Source organism: Lissotriton vulgaris, chromosome 10 (assembly GCF_964263255.1).
Source record: "Lissotriton vulgaris chromosome 10, aLisVul1.2, whole genome shotgun sequence".
Taxonomy (NCBI): Eukaryota; Metazoa; Chordata; class Amphibia; order Caudata; family Salamandridae; genus Lissotriton; species Lissotriton vulgaris.
Window position 1 is genome coordinate 616,141,701 of NC_141698.1, and position 19,369 is coordinate 616,161,069.

Here is a 19,369-nt window from a genome sequence, read left to right on the forward strand (position 1 = left end):
AAAAAATATTCTGAAAGCTTACACACACAAAAAGGGGGTTGTAGCCTGACCAGGGAGAATCAGGTTTCACAGCCTCCCATCACAAAATAAAAAAACCCTTCCGACTCCAACCACTAGATGGCGGAATATGCACAGTATGTGAATCTGGCAGACGTTTATGCTGCAAAACCTAAAATAACAACAAAGGTCAGCCCCTCCACAGTATCCTCTCCAGGGATTCATCATCAAATTCTAATATTGGTTTCAGTGAGCCTTCGCTTCCTTCAGTTTTCATTTTCCGGCGGTCTTCTTTTTAACCTGTCGAATCTGTTTGGGATATCATCGAAATCCATTCTCTGTTTGCACCCTACCATACTGAGTCTGCCCAAACTTCAATGGCAATTTTTGTAACCCAAAGGTAGACTGCCAGCTGCGCAAGCTTCAATGTCTGGTCTTCTTAAGAACAACATCAGTTGATAGTTTCTTTACCTTTTTAAGCCCTCGTTCGTTTCCTCAAGATGTTCGCGTTATTCTTCTGTTTTGCCCACACACATTTTCCTGCCTATTGCAATCATCTAATTGCCACATGGAGGCACCTCTACGTGTATTTCGGAGTGCAGTCTTACTGGTTTGTGTGCTGTTTCGTATCTGTCAGTTCTGCAAAACGGAGCGTTGCTGGGTTTTCCCATGCCACCCAATAGGTCAAATTGCCAAAGGCATTTCGAGCCATAAGCATAGGTTTGAGGCCAGGAATGCACTCATTTATGCCTGCCAGGACTTCAAACTGACCGGAGCAAATGGTTTTACTATTTACTATCACATTATTCTTTGCCACACTTACAACACTTGTGCCACGTGACGTTATAAGTAGCAATTTATTTTATTCCATGTAGCAGTGTGTTGCTCTTAATCCTGTCTTCCAGACACCAGTGTAGAATGAAAACAATGTATGTCAATTGCAGGAGAACCGAAATGAATCGCCTTTTAATAAATTTCCCTGCTGAGGTATCCTACTCTACCCTCAGGCCAATCTTCAATGAAGTCATGACAACTGAAGAGGTCTACATAGGTGCTGTATAGTAATCCGCTTGTTGGTGTATGTAGATACACCCTATTGCTATCCGAAAGAAACTTTACTTTAAAATAATAAATATTAATTTAAAAAATTACCTATTTTCCAAAACAGAAGCTTATAATTATCATGAAAAAACACCGTTTTATGGGAAATCCAAGGGAATAATTCTTAAACACATGACAGCACAATTAGGGGCATATTATCAAGCAGGGCGATAGGCAATTATTGCCGCTTTAGCGGCCGTTTTTGGCCGCTAAGCAGCGATAATTCTATCGCCGTTTTAGCAAGCTGTCGCTAACTGATAATAGCGACAGCTTTTAGGCGATAGTGAGCGGTTTGGGGCCCGCTTTGCATGTCAGCGATGTTTATCGCTAATGACATGCAAAGTGGGCATACCCAACCAGTTAGCGACTGAAAGCAGTCGCTAACGTCGCTATCGCCTATTAGCAAGGCAGGCGTAGCGATGGAAATATTTGCGCTAAGCGCGAATATCTCCAAATACTAACACCTGCCCAGACGAGTTCTTAGCCATGTTATCCAATGGGAGGTGGATAACATGGCTAAGAGCATTTTGTCGCTAATGCGTGAATATCGCTGTATTCTCAGCGATATTCACGCATTTTGACGCTATCGCTGGATATTTTAGCACAATGGAGAAAAATGTTGCTATAGCATGTTTTCTCCGCTAACATATCCAGCGATAGGCAGTGATAAAAAAAATGCGCTAAGCGCATTTTGCGATATATATTGCTAATCCTTGGTAATATGCCGCGTAGTCTTTTCACACCTTCCTCCCAATCACTTTTCCCCAGCTTGAAACTGCAATCATCTGTGTTCAACATTGGAAGCTTCCATCCAGGGCACAAGGCTAGTGCATGTGTGAACCCTGACAGTAGGAAGGGGTTCAAGGCACTGTGTCTGTGGACTCATTGGGTGTGTTCATGGAGTCATGGTCAGCAGTAAGCAAGTCTGTAGAGTTTCAGCAAGGGGCTTCGTGATGGTTTTTTTGTCAGGTGAAATTAGGTAGCACTCTTCCTCTGAGTTCATTAATCGCCAACTGCAGCAAGGTACATGGAGTTGCAGGTTCAAAAGTTGTTCAACAAACTTTAATGAAGATCAAGTCTATATAACCAATTTCAGGTAGTTGGGCCACTGTCAATCACAGTACGTGCTTCCACCATGTTCAAAGGGTCTATACAATAAGACTTGGTCAAAGTTTCCCTCCTACCTAAGAGACAGGGGGTCATACACCACTGAAAAAAATACAGCGTTAATGCTTACAGGATGATAAGGTGCATTTTTAGGGGGTTGGATGTCTCCAATTAATAAAGTAGAAGAAAAGGTAGGGGTTGGGACAGCAGTCTGTATGTAGACTTTGTATCCCTTTGTATCGGCATGTATATAGCGCACTACTTACCCGTAGGGTCCCAAGGCGCTTCGACCGCTGCAAAACCCTTCCTGGCTTCCCTGAGAGATGGTCCCTTAATGGGTATCTCCAGGGTGAGACCAGGCATCCCCGGCGGTCTGGTGGGGCCGTTAGTGAAGATGAGGCAAGCTAATGCCCAGAGTTGCCGAGTGTGATCGCTGATCAGAGTGGGCACCGAGGCGAGAGAATTATCGAGTCCGCTGACCCTGGTCCAGAAGTACTTTTAGACCACAAACCAATGCATGATGGTGGCTTGCAGTCCTGGAACATGGAGCCATTTATTTGTGGCACAACAGTAATGGGTAGAGTTAGTCTCCGACACAACTAGGTTTGGAATGAAACAGAAGTAGATATTTTAGAACCAAGGTGATATCAATTGTTTTCCCCTAAAGAAATGTGTGAATCCTGGCAAGATGCTGAGGTACTGAGACAAAGTGTGCTGTGTGAATGTTGGCAGCGCTTCCTAACTCCTTTCAGTAAATGTGATTATAAACAATTTTTTACGATGTTTTAACTCCGAATTTTCTTAACACTCCTCAGTGCATAGGTTAACTACTCCGGTACGTGGCCCTCAAAAACATACTGAATCAGTGATCGACTTTATTAATTGATGATTTCCAAATGTTTCATAACTTTCCCCTGAAGAAACGCAGAGGTGGGAAATGCCTTGGGACTCATTTAAGTAATGGCAGAAATTATGAATGTATAATGGTGTGCTACCGTTTTCTAGCAGTCTGTACTTCGAGAGTCATTATATCACAGTTAAGTACTCCTCAAGTAAGTACATCGAGGGTTGGATTGCAGTATCTTTACATCATGGTAGTTTTTCTCCCAGGTAAGATTTTTATGTTTTTAAGAGGCATAACATTAATCCTACAGATATTCACTGGAAAAAAACACTTTAAAGCGATGTTATAGTTAGGTGTTGAAATAACAAAAACAAACATTTAAAAAAACAAAACACTGTAGGTCACCAGTTATATTTTACTGAGCTAATTAGAACTTTGGCCACCACCATGCACTGCTTATGACTTCACATACTGCATCATTCATGACATGTTAAATGACATCACCGATTACATGATCTAGTCATTCGACAGTATCCAAAAGTGTTAGTAGCTTGAAGTAATTCAGCACTGTACCTAGACAATTATCTATCACCAATAAGGTGATAATGATCATAACATTTGACCACATGGTGGACACAGATTTGTTACTCTGATCACTAAAATAACAAATGCTAAGGGAAATATACAAAGTGATTTACCTGAAGGAACATCAACAAATACGTTAGTTCAGTTATTAGTGAATACAAAATATTGCACAAATAAAACAAACTTTGGTAAGTTACCAAGATTAAAAGGTATGTAGTACATGGTATAGTGGTCGGCTACAACTTTTTTTCTTTCTTTTAAAAAAATCCCACAATCAAGTCTTTATTTGGTTAAGAAAACAGCTCTCCTTTATGCACATTTACAAAGGTGATAAAATATTCTAGCAAAACACTAATCATCCAGTTTTCCTTTCACTGGTCATCTTCAGGTTTTGCAGTATTTCCTCCTCTTTTTTCTTGTATAGATTTAGAAGATATTCATCAGGCTGGATACCAGACTCTTTTAGCTCAGACATCACCTTTTCTAATTTGTCTAATGTCTTGGCACTTTGAATTTTACGACCAGTCAAATACAGCGTAAACTCCTCAAATTCAATAAGTTTACAGTGGTGAACGTCACAGATGTTCTTACAGTTCTTTCCTTTATCAAGGCGTGGGAAAAACATCAATCCAGACATCTTTTCTAGCTCTTCAATGTCAACTTGAAATTCGGGCAGTTGGTGACTGAAGCTAATAGGACTGTTTGGCACCACAAAGGCCCCGAGCACCAATGGTTCAGACTCAGTTTTGCATCTTCTCGCAAGAATCACCTTGAATAAATGTGAGGGAACAGCTACATCATCTTTGCCGATTACCTTCAAGTAAAAAGAAGAGTGGTTATTAGCGAAGAAGAGTCGAGGATTTATTTATTTCAATTTTGACTTTAGAAATATACAGACCTGCCCAAAGAAAGTTGAAATTCCTGTTACACCTACCCCCTAAATAAAATAACCCACCTGTCTACAAAAAAGAAAACTAAAAAGCAAAACGGGTGTAATGAACTCTTTAATAGGCCACCGCCAAAGCATAAAATAAGTTGTCAAATTGTAGACACACTTAGTTTCTCGTGCTTAATTTACACAGTCCACTATAACCTCCCAGGAAAGTCGGAGGAGTTCGGTGAGGTCATAGAAACATGCACAAAAACCCATCACTCGAATACTGAAAACATAAATATCCCTCCTACTCCAATGTCAGAGCTGTCCTGATATCAGATGACATCTGTCAAGTTAATACCAATCATATCAAAATATTGTGCTGATCTTGTAAATAGTATTCAACTGGATTTGTAAGACTCCACACACTACAAGTATTTTACTTCAAGATATTAAGATCTGATATTTATTGTAAACCAACTGACCTCATTACATCAGCAGACTGCATTTAGTTTCCGCTTGCTTTACCCCAGTCAACAAATGCCACCATCAAACATCAAATTAACTTTATTCGATTTGCCAAAGCAAATCGAAATAGTGCAATACATATTAAAAACATTTCACAGTATCACATTTAAATTCATAAATTAGCATGATACATACCTGCTAAAAAATGTGCGACATAAAAACATACATTAAAACTCTAAAAACGCCCAATATAGTAATGCTGGCTTAGCTTGTTTGAAATTCAACTGCAAAAGAAGGGGTGAATATACTTGTGTCGCAAACTCGTCCACCTGGAGCAAATAAAGGTAATATGTAAAGTGGCTTGTGTAACACTCATATCACATGAACAGGTCGGGGGTTGGAGGATTTATACCAACCCCCTAAAAGTTGAGGAAATCTATTTAACCGGAAATATGTTGGGAGCCTTTTGTGCAGAACTGGCATTGTACAGCGGGAGATACAGTTCTATCTTATTCGGAAAAGACACCATCCAACAAGGAGTACGCATACCTTTGGTCAGAGCACCTTTGTCCCTTTCCCCCTGCATATATGCTACAATGGTCCCCTTCATCCAAGCAATATCTGTGTTCAAGATCATCCCCGGGTCACTATACAATTGAGATTTGCCCAGCACCTCCAACATAGCCTTTATGTACCTAAGCCACGGTATCTGTAGGCAATGGTGCATGCCAGGAAGTCCATCAAAATGTTCCTGTTAAAACTTAGGTTACTTTTAAGCCAGACAGAACACCATAATAGAATAGGGCGTAATCTTATACATTCCTCTATATAACCAATCCTGAGCTCCTCATGAACAATCCCTGATGGAACATTCTACGGTAACCGTAATATGCTCCTAAAGAGTTCATTTTAGCTTCTTATATCAAGGAGCAGGGCCTGTCCCCTCCCCATAGTCTGCCCTATATGACACAGTGGGGATGCACTTAGCTTTATATAGATGTTAAACTGATATAATATGACTATAGCCTAGCCGTCTGGAAACAGCCTTCATGGTTTGGGCAACCCTATTGAAAGATAGAACATCAAGGGGCCCCAGTTCATTTTACTGTCTAGCAAGATACACAGATAACAAAATGTACCCACTTTCCCAATATTATGTTCCTTGACATAGTTTGACCTTGTTTTCATTTTCTTCTGGCCTAATGACATCATAAATTATTTGGAATAATTAATTTCCAATACCAAAGCATCCATAAAGTCATAAAATAGATCCAATAAAAATCTGCAGACCATTGAGTGTACGCGCAATTAAAACAGAATCATGCGCTTACAGCAAGGCGGGCACCAATTTGGATCCTAGGTTTGGGACTTCTATAGAGGGACCTTTAGGTAAAAACTGATCTAGGATATCAATATAAAGGATAAAAAGTATTGGGCCAAAATGCAGCCCTGCCGGACCTCCCTCCCTAATTTAAAGTGCTATGTGCATTCCCCCATGGGTCCATATCGGACAGAGGCTTCAAGCCCTTAGTGCAAATCGTGCAGGAAAGCTATGAGGGCCTCATTCTCCCCCATGTCCCTCAGCTCAGCCCACAGTTTAGATCTAACCACTGAGTTGTGCTGAGGTCCATGAAGGCCAGATGAATGCCCTCCTGCCTAACATCAGTATATTTAGTAAATAATAAATATAAATTCCAATTCTGTTCCACTGTTCCCTGAAACTGTATTGGATATTAGATAAAATGTCTTTATTATCAGCTCAGTGTGTTAATCTATTGAGCAGCCAGCACCCTACTCAATACTTTCACTTCAGCGTCTATCAACGACATCAGTCGTTAACACGCTGGGTTCACTCAATTCCCTTTTTAAAAAATGGGGCCAATTACAGATTGTTTCCACGAAGTGTGAATGTGGCCTCATGCTGCTATATAATAAGGCGCAGAGTAATTACTGGAACCCAGAGGTCTAAGCACAATTTAAAAAGATCCCCCTGGACTCCGTCCAGGCCAGGTGCTTTCCTGTTGTAAGGCCAAATATACCTTTCCTCACTTCAGTAAGAATAAAATATAGTTGAGAGTAGACACTGTGCCATTAGTTACAGAATGAGTCTTTTCACCTTTGTTTGCATAAATATTTGCAAAGTGATCGACCCATTTCTGGTCAGAGAAGGTTTGACCCATAAGTGGCGCTGTAACCTCATTGAAGAGAGGCGGGTTCATAACTTGCCAGAAAGCTTAACTAGCTCTACTCCTACTACAAGCCTCCTTGAGTTCTTCCCAGGCTTCTCTCATAAGGATTTTCATCCTATTCCTGCACATATAGTCTCCTGGCGATCTTAACTGCGTCTTTGGACCATGGTTTCTGTTTAAGGGCTAGTTTGAGGGCTTTATGTGCTTTAGTACAACTCCTATCAAACCATTTCGGGTCTTTCTATCTAATCTTTCGCACATAATAGTTAGAGTGCTCTTTACCTCTATACAAGTTTGCCTTGATTATGAGCATCAGGTTGCAAACAAACTTCAAATTCCCTATTACACTTCTGTACCAGGTTCTTAAGGAATTCGACGGGCAGGATCTTACCCCAACCTATTCGCCTGCCATTCTCCATAGGCACAAGCGTTTCTTTGTATGTTATAGCCCTTTTGTCCTTAAAATCATACCAACCAAACTCAGCTATAAGGTGGTTATGGTCCCTAAGGGTACCCCACACAGCTTTAAACGTTATGAGGGAAAGACCTAGGCATGCAGAAACAAAGATGAAGCCAATGGTTTGGTTCATATCGCTATCTTTAAATGTAGGGACTGCGTCTAGAATCATATTCTTCCTTGGTCAAGAGATTAATGAGCTCAAATTCCACCAGAATATTATTCAAACTATCTCCCCGGGTGGTATGAATAAAATGAGTCTGCTCACGTTCCATAGGCTGAACCGGTTTTCTCCTATTATAACTACATGACGCACATGGATGTATGTTAAAGTCACCTGTTAAAGCGCTCCGTCCATCATCTCCTTGTGTTTGCTTTGTTCGCCATTAGTTGGCAGGGTATGCTCAGACGTCGGTCCCTTGCTCACTTTGCCACTGGATTCAGCCTAGCCTGGCTGAAGAGGGGTGTTACCCCGAAACCGGTCCCAGGATGCTTGTTTCCGAAACAGGGAAGAATTGGCTTGGCAGTTCGGGCTGGACTGTACCCATGAGGCACAGAGTCAAGACTGATTTGCACATAGATGGGTCTGAACTGAGGTGGCGAAGTGAGTTAAAGAATGATGATGGATTCAACCCAGATCTGTGACTGGGGTGAGTGTCTCAAAAGTTTCAGCACTCCGTCCATCATCTCCTTTTGTTTGCTAAAGTCACCTGTTACAACAATAATGGGTGAGTGGGACAATGACCAAACCAATAAAGTCACTTCCCATAGGCGTCTTAACTCTGTTTCCAATACTACTGCAAACAATGGTGAATTATATATATATATATATATTAATTACAACACTCTGACAATATGTGGACAAGATAAAAAGACACTCAGGATATTTTTGAGGGCAAAGGGAACCAACTCTGAGTCAGATCTCAGCCCTCGACTCACAAAAGTCGCCAAGCCCAGCTCTGCTCTACCATTGGAGGAAACTTCAGTGTTGACCCGAAATGCCTTACACCCATCTAAAGAGGAGCTCCACTCGGAATCCCAGGTCTGTAGACAGAATCTCACAGGACTTACAAAACTCAAAGCCATGATCATCACCCATTAACGTTTTCATCTCTGCCACATTCCAGCTAAGTACACCCAATTTATTCAGCAAGTTATTGGACGCCCCCCGAAGTGGCCTGCGAGCTTTGAGGTAGATCTGTCCTACAATTGGCTTTTGGGTTGACCGTTCCTCCAGTATCCTCAGATCGAGCCCGTTCCACCCGCCTAGTGACTAAGTCTACATCTGCCAAAGCCTCAAACCTATTGTAGGTAGGAATGCTTTAGGGGCTACCTCTGTCTCTATGTTGAACTGTTGAGGCCATTGTCACCCCCCCTCCCCCACTCCCTCCCCCACCATCTGATTGTGTACACAGGCAGACATTCACACTATCTGGTAATGGGCTTATAAAAATATCCCAAAGGCAATAGGGCAATGATGCTAACTTCAAGCTGCAGACTCATTTGGCCAAATAATACTCTTTTGCCTAATTGAGAACTAAAATGAACTATAATGCAGTCGCTCTTTCTACTGGGCCAAGCCCAATCCAACCCATCATCCTGGTTAGCAATATCTTGGAGGTCAATATGGGTGCAAAATGTCTATATCAGCACAACCAGTTCACAGTCTTGTTACATAGCTCTTCATGAGTTTCCTTTTGCCCTTTTCTTAATCCCAGAACCTCGCCAGAACTATCATCTATAGGCAGGAGGAAGGTGACAAGCTAATAACTGGTTGTTTTTCCACCTCTTTGTACCCTCCTCCGGCCTCAAAGTTGTCCCTCTGGCATCTCCCCTGTAAAAGGTTATGAGATTGTCTTCTTTCCTGATCTCTGTCAGTGCCAGCAGCGGTGCCATCTTGACTCAGACTAGTAATTTGACACATCCCAGTAATTGGGTCCACACTTACTATGTCAGGTGATGACCTTCCAATGGGGATAGGTAAGCTGTTGGGGGGTGGGGTGTTCCCGCTAATTTTTGAGTTTACTCTCCTGGATGCCCCAGTTTGGGAACCACAACTGCCTGTGCTAGGGAACAGCTAGATTGCTCCAGATTGGGCTTTAACAGAAATCATGAAGAAAAGGGACAATCAATAGAATCCACGTGCCGCAATATCAGCGTTAAATCAGCCAGCAATTGTTCAGTCAGCTTCGCCACAATGTCATTCACCAAGCTCCTTAAATATCTATTAGCCTGCCCCTCCTTATCTGCCATACTATCCTCTAACTGACTAGGATGGACAACCTCGGACAAAACTGAGGTTGCTTTCGGTCATTGGAAGGGCTGGGTATTCCAAGTCACCCTTTTGATCACATTAGCCCTGAGTAGACACTTAAATCGCTTAGCATCCACCCTGGGTTGAGGACTCTCCTGTGAACAAACACTTGGGATGGAAGAGGAAACCTCAGTGAGGGCACAGGGAGCCCCCGGCGATTGATTAAGGGTATTCAGCAAGGGATCTGAAGGACACGTGTGAGCACGGGTAAAATTATTAAGGCTCACTCCCTCCGTTGAGCTAAGGGACAGTTTCCTTTCAGTCGGTTTGATTTCATTAGAAATGGATGTCGTGGTTCACTTTAACATTTTATCAAGTGAAGTGGGTGCGGAGGGTAAAATCCCCACACTTGACCCCCTCCAAATTTCCGCTTACCCGTGGTCAGTCCAGTCTTTTCCCGCTCTCAACCCCACATGTGTGAAATCAGCAAACCAAGAGGGGTGGCTCAGCCCAGCCTCCTCCTAAGGTCACTGATGGGCATAGACTTTGTCCCGGACTTGCCAATGCGCGTCCCGCGATGCATGAGTCTCCTCGGCCTTTGGAGTAGAGCCGTGCCTGACCCCTCCTCCTTTGTTCAGGTTTACAGTGGGGGTCTGGGTCCCACCCCAGTGGGCTGCAACAGAGAGCGCTGCCGACTTTAAGTGGCGTGATGCAAGTCTCTCTATATTTCACCAAACACACCCTTTCAATTTCATGTTGCTTTAAAAGTCCATATTCACATTCAACAACTATTCAAATTCTAACCTTATTTACATATAACCACAGAGAGCGACTCTCAAATGCCAAGCTAATCTACAAGCTTCAAATTATCAGAGCAGAAATGACCCACCATTCAGACATTGCTGATCTCATTCACTTACACAACTAGGACATACTTTACGATGATTGAATTGTGTATTAAACCCTTGGCGGCTGGGGTTATTCCCCTGCTGTGCTGGGGGGCGCGCACAGCACCCCGGTGCTCATGACTAGCTCAGCTCGTCATGAGCCACGGTGCTCATGTGCTCATGAAGAGCTGAGCTCGTCACGGCCACACGCGTTTAATGGAACGCTCTGCACAACAGGGGAATTAGCACAGCGTGCGAGCGTTCCAACGGGCATGACAAGCTCAGCTCGTCATGAGCACACGAGCACCGGTGCCCATGACGAGCTGAGCTCGTCATGAGCATGGGAGGGGTTAACAAGCTCCTACTTTCCATCCAATATAGATTCCCTACATCCTAATTGCAGGCAACTGAAACGAGAGGCCTGGGGGTGTTGGCAATACTTGCATATCCAGTCACTGAACCATGGACCTATGCCCCCCAACTCATTCTCTACATTCAACTGTCTAAAAACTGTAATACGCCTATGCCAGACCAACATCATTGATCCGATTTCTGAATATTTCTCTCACTGTTACATGCAAAAAAGAGGATGCCTACCTGTCCTGTTAAGGCCGCTTTGTCTCAATAGAAGGAGAAATATCCTTTTATTAAAATGACTCTCATCCACCCAAGCTGGTGTAGCATGTTTCGTCACTGAGTCCTCACCTGGTGAGTCCTGTACTCTACATGCAGGAGTTACGGAACCAACACTAGATGCGGAGCCGAAACGCATCATTTTCCATTTAACAGATTCTCTGGGGAATTAGAGGTAACCTTCTCCCTCCTTTTTTGTTGTCTGTACTTCTCTCACAATCCAATAAAGTAATCAAAAAAAATTCCCCAGATTTTCACAAATGACTTGAGAAATGTGAAGTGCATTTTTTAATCACATTAGAGAATTTAATTATCTTACACCATCTATAACTGTATTCTGACTTTTTGAAACACAGTTCAAACTCGTAACCATACAGGCCTCAACGGAAAATGTAGCAACAGCCTCTATTTAATTAGAATTTAAAGGTCTGATCATTTACTCATCTGCTTTCTAATATCCACCACATCTCCTTTGTTATGCCACAAAATCCACACCTCACAAAAACACTTATAAGTCCCATTAAAAAATGAATGCCTACAGCTCTTCCTTCAGGAACGTCAAACTGCAAGATTTGATCAATTCGAGAAAATGGTAGATACTGACTCAGCAGTAAAAGAAGGCGACATTCTCTCAATCATGGACGCTCTGTTAAAAAGAAACAAGACAGCTATGTGGGGCTAAGAGTGCTCAATGGGAATTAAAATGTTCTATACTCCACAAACAGATAAAATTATTAATCAATCAATCCTCACTATAAAAGCTAATTAAATTGAAGACCAAATTAACATTTTGATCAACCCCACTATGACATTATTTATTAACAACCACTCAAAGTCCTCACCTCCTAAAAAACGCTAGCCCATCCTTCAGTAACCATAAACACTCGGTTTCCTTTACTTTATAGAACATAAGCAAATCCATCAGTCGGAGTATCACATGCATTCTGGCTTCCAATGAAATATACCAATCTAAACTACTACTTGGGAGTGCAGCGGTGAGGTTTACCGGCTTTTAGGCTTCTAGTCTCAACAGACTCGGATGTCCAGCCTGTCCCCGTTTATCCTATGAGGCACAGTCGACTCGTTGCACGAGTTTTTCCTATTTGACTCCGGACCCTGGAAGTCTACTTGCCTGGCTGTGAGTTTACAGCTAGTGCCGGAGAGCCTAGGGTTGGGTGCACCTTAGCGCGTGCATACCGCCCAGGCTCCTTTATTTTTAACTTCTCCTTCTTGGTCCTGACGAAAACCTGGAAATCCCTCGAACAGGTTGAAACATGTAGACCCAAGCACTTCACACATAGATATAGTTGGTCAATTTAACCTACTCCAATATCTTATCTTTGTTTTTAATATTGTCCAGTACCTTCAGATTAAAGTTTTATTGAAGGTATACTGCGCCAATTTTTAACATCACTTTTTGTACCACACTCAACAAATCAACCCGCTCCACTGTAACTCAGGTGTCGCAGCACACCCGGACGGCATTCGGCTTTGTGGGTGGGACCCCTATGATGAAGCATGTCACCAACTAGGTTGCTGAGTCAGGGGTCTTTTAAAACAAGGAACATTTTCCTTGTGCCTTCATTCTTTCCCCCATCTCCATTGTAACCATTACCCGGTTCACTGGTGATACTCCTCCCTCTTTTGTTTACATATTCTAAGGTCCAGGGCACCAGGAGTACCTCCCTCCACTCTGTGGAGAAACCCTTTCTCTCCTATTGTTTTTGACACAGCGTTTCTTTTCCACCAGTAAAAGAATTCTTTCAGGTCATTAAACATCTCAAGCCAAACAACTATTATTTACGTGACAACCTCGGAGACATCATAAAAGATGTTTTCATTTCTTTTAACCTGCCTGGTGCTCAATGTCAAATTCTTCCTTCACTGAGGGAATATTTCCAGATCTACAAAAAATTGGACAGATCATGCACAATCTTTAAAATATATATTATAATATATATATATATATTTTTTTTATATATATATATATATATATTTTTTTTTTTTTACAAAAAAAAAAATCAGACGTTGAGCACAATGACGACTCAAATTGCAGGTCATTTTCAAACTTATCCTGGCTTCGTGAAGTATAAAAACGATTTGGCTCAAATTAATTGTATCAACAAAACGTTTAACTATCAGTCTGGCATTCGTACTGAGCACAGCATTGAAACACTCAGTCTATACTTTAAGGAAGACAAACATCAGATCTTGGATAAAGGAGACCCTGGTCTCATTCTACAAGATCTGTAAGTAGCATTAAAAACAATTGATCCTGACAGACTAATGGGTTTCCGAAGCGAGATAGTGAGATGTTTACATACAGTTAAATCAGCATCAGTGATAAAGGTTTGAATACTCCCCTCTGAAAGAGCACTCATGGTATCTGGTGTTCTTTATGGATCGATACTTACATCCATATTTTTTAATTTGAATGTTGAGCAATTGAGATTCACAGCAGGTAGAGTCGCTTTACACCAGTGTGAACATGACAGAAAACGTTATATAAAAACTTGATCAATGAACAACATACTAATCCTTCCCTTCTGCCTAATGAAGCTTCAGACCTTGGGGCCCAAACTGCAAAAATACACTTCCTGCTTATTGACCCAGACATAAAAATAAATTTGACCCCTATTACAGAAGAATCAAAGGCGAAAACCTTCTCTCTGTTCACCTTTTCCTTAGTAAAATCACTTGGCTTTACAGCCTTCTTCAGGCTTTCACTCAGTCCTCACATCAATAAAACAGCAGAAGCATCTATCACATTTAGTCAGATTAAACACATAGCATGCCCCAGCCATTTGAGAACAGTAGACAGAGCCCTTGAAATGTCCTTACTTAACTTTGGAAATGCCAACACAGGTACACCACGGGTCTCACTTTCCCAACTCAAAGGAGTACTCCATTCAACTGCTAGACTGTTACCTACAAAAGATGTCGCCATGGCTTACCACTGCTAAGAATTTACACTGGCTACTCATTTAAGCCAAAGTTAAGTTCAGCATTACAAAGCGCTCAAGCAGTACGGTACTGCTTTCTGTCTAATCTGCAACAGTGACTTATGGAACAACGGTGAAATATAAAAGTGTTACATGGACAAAATAAGTTTAATAGATGGCAGAAAGTTCTAAGACACTAAAACCCTCAATACAATTTGGTGGCAAAATTGACTGGATTTATTCGCCCCCAGACATACTCATATTGAGGGTGCCAGTAACTCTGAGAGGGCGTGGAAAATCCAGCCTGCTATGAACTGGACCCTAAGAGTCTCAACGAAATGAGGAATTACTGATGGAAATCCGTAATTTCAGGTCAGATTTGCCAGCAAATCCTCATTTATCCACGGACCCTCACACTCGGATTTTAGTTGCTTTCAGCAGCCGAAATCTCCATATGAAACTAGAAATCCTAATATTCCGACGGGGCCTTTGATAACTGCTGTTCCCTGTCGCATCAGAATAAACATGCCACTCATAAAGACGGTCTCGGTATGGTTGTGCAAAGGTATACTAGGAAAGAAACTAGGGTACTAAAAGAAAATGTTGCATAACAGTACTTTTACCATTCATTATACACATTCTACATTCAGTGCTGAACACCAAGATTATATTTTAAGATGGCACTGTCTCGAGTTTCTTTTCCCTCTGCTTTGAAACCAAACCAGTGAATTCAATGGGCCGGTACTCTCTGTTACGGAGTACCGGCACTTTTTTATTTTGAGAGGGAGAGTACCGGCACTTCTCAAGTGAAATGCTATACTTTTAATTGGAGAGTCCCTGCACTTCTCAGAAACAAGCAGGTACTCTGGTACAGAGTACCTGCACTTTTTTATTTTTCCATTTCAAGCACTGAACAAAACCCTCTTCGAACTAGTGAAATAATTACATGGATGGGACTGCATGTGATGGATATGAAATGTTATTACCTAGCAGCTCAACCACACAACCCCGACCCTTCCAGCCTCTACCCAGCCCTTCTTGGCAGACTTGAAACACAGCGTAGGTGGCAGATGGACTTGTGGACAAGCACTCCACTATCACCATCAGCTGCACTATGCGGATCCCTAATTTCACAACAGCGCCTGGAGACATTAACATTACACACTGGAGGGATGGTAACTATTTACTAAGGGGACATTTGTAAGTGGTCAATATAGGTTTATATCCTTCAGGGAGAAACAAGAGTGGTTTCACATTTTACAAGATCAGTTTTTAGGATAAAAATCTGCTCTTGGATAAAGGGTGTGTGGAACAGATTTCCAATTCCAGAGGAGAGCAGTGCATGGACTTCCCTGCTGAAGCTTACAGCGGGTGAAAGAGGTCCGCCACAATATATCGGCTCGACAGGGAAATACTTTTAGGCCTTCTTCCTAGCCCTAAGGGGAAGAAACTTACCCGTAGATTTCTCCAAATGGGACTGGTGCTGGCCAAGAAAAGGGTGGTGAATAGTTGGATGGGCTCCCGACCCCCCAAGGTGGCCAGCTGGGCTAAGGATCTACTGGAATGGCAACGGAGGAATTCATTAGAATGAAGAGAGTCAGGAGGGATGAAAAGTTAGAAGAGGATGCTAGAGCCTGGTATATGCTGATCTCAGAGATCCCAGTGTGGGAGGACCCCCGACACGCAGGTGTCATGGGGGACGCACACTGACCAAGTTATACCTGAAGCGGAGGTGCAGCAATGAGATGCTCTCCAGCTGGAAACCGGATAATCCCCCTCAGATTAGAAGTAGTTGGATGAAGTGGTACATGGCAGGCTTTTGAATTTACGAGTGAGTGACTGGAGGAGGGGAGGGTGGGGGCCCATTAGTAGAGTTTGACCTGTTAAAGTTTATTTATTGAGAATCTTTAATCCGAACCAAAGTAATGCAACGAGCATTAGTAAAGATATCCGCTGTAAATATACTCTTTAGACTCGAAGGTATTATTTCTCTCAAAAATATTTATCTTCTTTTTCTTGAATACAATTTTACGACATGTGGAAACTGCTGAAACGATACTGTATGGTTACTCTGCAAGACTGCACTGTACTGGGAATTCTGACATCATTGTATGGTTGTAATGTGTTTGGATGATTTAAACACTCAAAAAGTATATATATGTATATCGGCTCGACAGAAGGCGCTTCAAGGTATGACCATTCTAAGTAGACTCTACCAGAAGCATCAAGCGAGGAATCATGAGACGAACAGGCGCACTGAAGATGCTCTGTAATGACAGAAGTAAATTGACACCGTTCAGTGTTCTGCGTGCCCACCTTACTTCAGAAAGAACTGAGAGGATATGCTACATTCAGTCGCACCGTTCTGGAAGCAGGAGTCAGGCTAATATTGTGAATGGAATGGCCTTTCTCTACAACTGACCCCTAGAGGGCGCGCACTGGGTGGAAGAAGCATCATGAAATCAAATCAAAAGCTGTTTTTTGTGCCACGGTTTAGTTCGATTATTACCAACCTCAAACTAGAAGCCTGCAAGCAAGTTGTAAAAAAAAAAGGAAAAAAGTACGAAACAAAATTCTCTGTTCTACTTTATGTTGGCGAAGGATCAATTTAAGTGTCCCTCCGATAAAAAAAGATTTTCAGATCTATTCCGCCGCATCATTTTTTTTTATTTCCCAGTGTTTTTCGTGCCCAGGTGCGGGTGGAGTACCAGGGAGAACCCCCCTTTATTTAAAATACTACTTTATGTCACAGCATTTATCACGAAAATTGGGTTTTGTTATTTTTTTATTAAAGCTGCTGGAAAGCTTGATATTGATTTGATGCTAACAAAGGATGGATTAAAGAAACCGACGTGCTATGAATCGATTAAGCACTGGCTGCAACGTGCCGCTTTGATATAAGGCATATAAGGGAGCTGCGTGCAATTAATTGAAAGGGGTCATTGTATGCAACTGTATTTATTGCAGTTAATAGACCTGTAATTTTCTGGCGTGAATGTACAATTGAAACTTCGGTATTGCCTACTTTACCTCCACCCGGAGTCTGGGGGAGAAAAGACAGACCATTCTGCAATTTCACGATGCAGGATGGCATTCAATTTTAAGTAAGTCCTTGGTTATAATATAAAAGAACATCAGTAAGCAATTAAAAGCCACTTCCACATCCTGATGCAAGGAAAGTGAGTGTGCGCGTAAAGCTACGTGAATTCCATATACAGCTGCAAGAATGAAAATCTTGTTATAAAGTTTATAGTTTTTTTTAATATATTTATATTATTGTCACCAATTTATTTTGTTTGAGGAGAAAATTTGTTATAATGTCTGCATCAGTTCAATCTAAATTTAGTATTAGTCAGAAGGAGACAAAAAAGAATGAAACAGATACACAAGAAAGAAATATTTGGACTGCTCACGTACAGCTCCAAACTATCTTAGTGCTCATAAAATGCTCTCAAATAAGCATAAATTGAGAACAAATTTAATTTTAACCACATATTAAAACTTAGGGCATCATTACGATGCTGGCACCATAGCGGAAGAGGGACCGCCCGACAAGGTGTCGACGATCCCCCTGCCCTGATTGCAATGTGACCGCCTTCATGGTAGTCACAAAGTGTATCTTTTTTATTGTGGTTTGTGCTGCGGGCTGCAGCTCAAACCTCAACAGAAAATATACACTAAAAAAAAATCCCTTCACCTCGGTACAGGGATGTTTCAGGCCCCATAGAGGGCAACCTGCCTTTTTTTCATGACGGGAGATTTGCATAAAAGGGCAGGCAGATAAAAACATTGTAATCCCTGATGCGGTGCCTGAGAATGCACCCCCCCCCCCCTATTGTAGGTATTACTCACCCTCTGACAGGATATTTACGAGGAGCAATGGGCCAACATCTTGGACAAGGCGGCAAAGCCCTCCCTTAGTGTTCCTTACAGGGTTTCTTACAGGTAGAATGCCTTTAAACTACTGACTCTGTGATACTTCTCTCCCACCTGGCTACCTGTGTTCATGGGGGGTTTGGATTTCTGCTGGAGGGTTGAGGGGAGAGAGGCACATTTACACATATGTGGTGGCCCTGCCCGCATATTCAGAGACATTGGAGGAGGGGGAGATTCTGGCACACAGCCAGATTACAGGCACTTAGCTTCCACTCAATCTGCTAGTCATATTGTTGGGTGATCCCGGAGAGGACTCGGTTTTACCAGTAACAACTCATTTCTGATTTCTGCTCAAGTGGCCCGAGCACAGGCATGGAAGCAACCTGATGTGCTGCCTTTGCATGTGTGGTGGAATAAGATATGGTCCATTTATGCTATGGGAAAGCTTTCATCTATCATTCATGTTACACAGATGAAATTTCATAAAGTGTAGAAGGCTTTTGCAACCTACATGGCAAGAGACTGAGGGATGGATTTTTTGGCACTCGTTCTCCTGAGCTCATTCGCAGGGCAGGCCTACAGGTAGTTGCAACAGAGACACCGGCCTCATTCTCAGGACACGCCTAGTGGGCCAAATGGGGGTGGGAGAGAGAGGGGTGGAGAAGTAGATTGAGAGGTTGTAGCCTGTATAGATACTGTTGGGGACAGGCAGAGGTTGTATGTTATAAGAGAGATGCTACTATGTGTTCTTCCTCTCTGCAATTATTATTATCCACCGTCATCTCTGATTGCACTCAAACTCACACACATCACTCCAGGGAATGCTCATCCTCTCTTAACTTGATGATACAAATCACAACTACTCTCCCAGAACAACCCAGTCATAAAGACAACAGCTTCTCCCGTGGCTGCATGCTACATATGTGTCGGTCTGCAGTCCAACATGGTCTAGAGATATCAGACTCAATCCAAACTCAATCTGGACATCATGATTGCCATGGAAACATGGCTCAATGTCTCATCTAATCATGCTTTTGCCCTGCTTTTTCCTCCCAACTACTCCATTTTTGCGTTGTGACCGGGAAGATAGACATGGGGGTGGTCTCCCACTCATTCATCAAAACTCCCTGAGATGCCGAACCCTCCCAAAGACTC

At 42.3% G+C, this 19,369-nt stretch overlaps 1 protein-coding gene across 1 annotated transcript in view; it reads right to left on the minus strand.

Moving 5' to 3' along the window:
* Positions 1-3,896: 3,896 nt before the first annotated feature.
* Positions 3,897-19,369, minus strand: part of EXOG (exo/endonuclease G) — a 120,206-nt gene continuing 104,733 nt past the window's right edge. The window contains exon 6 of the mRNA XM_086941455.1: positions 3,897-4,448. Coding sequence (XP_086797581.1) covers positions 3,990-4,448 — 459 coding nt within the window. The 3' untranslated portion in view covers positions 3,897-3,989. The remainder of the gene's footprint in view (positions 4,449-19,369) is intronic.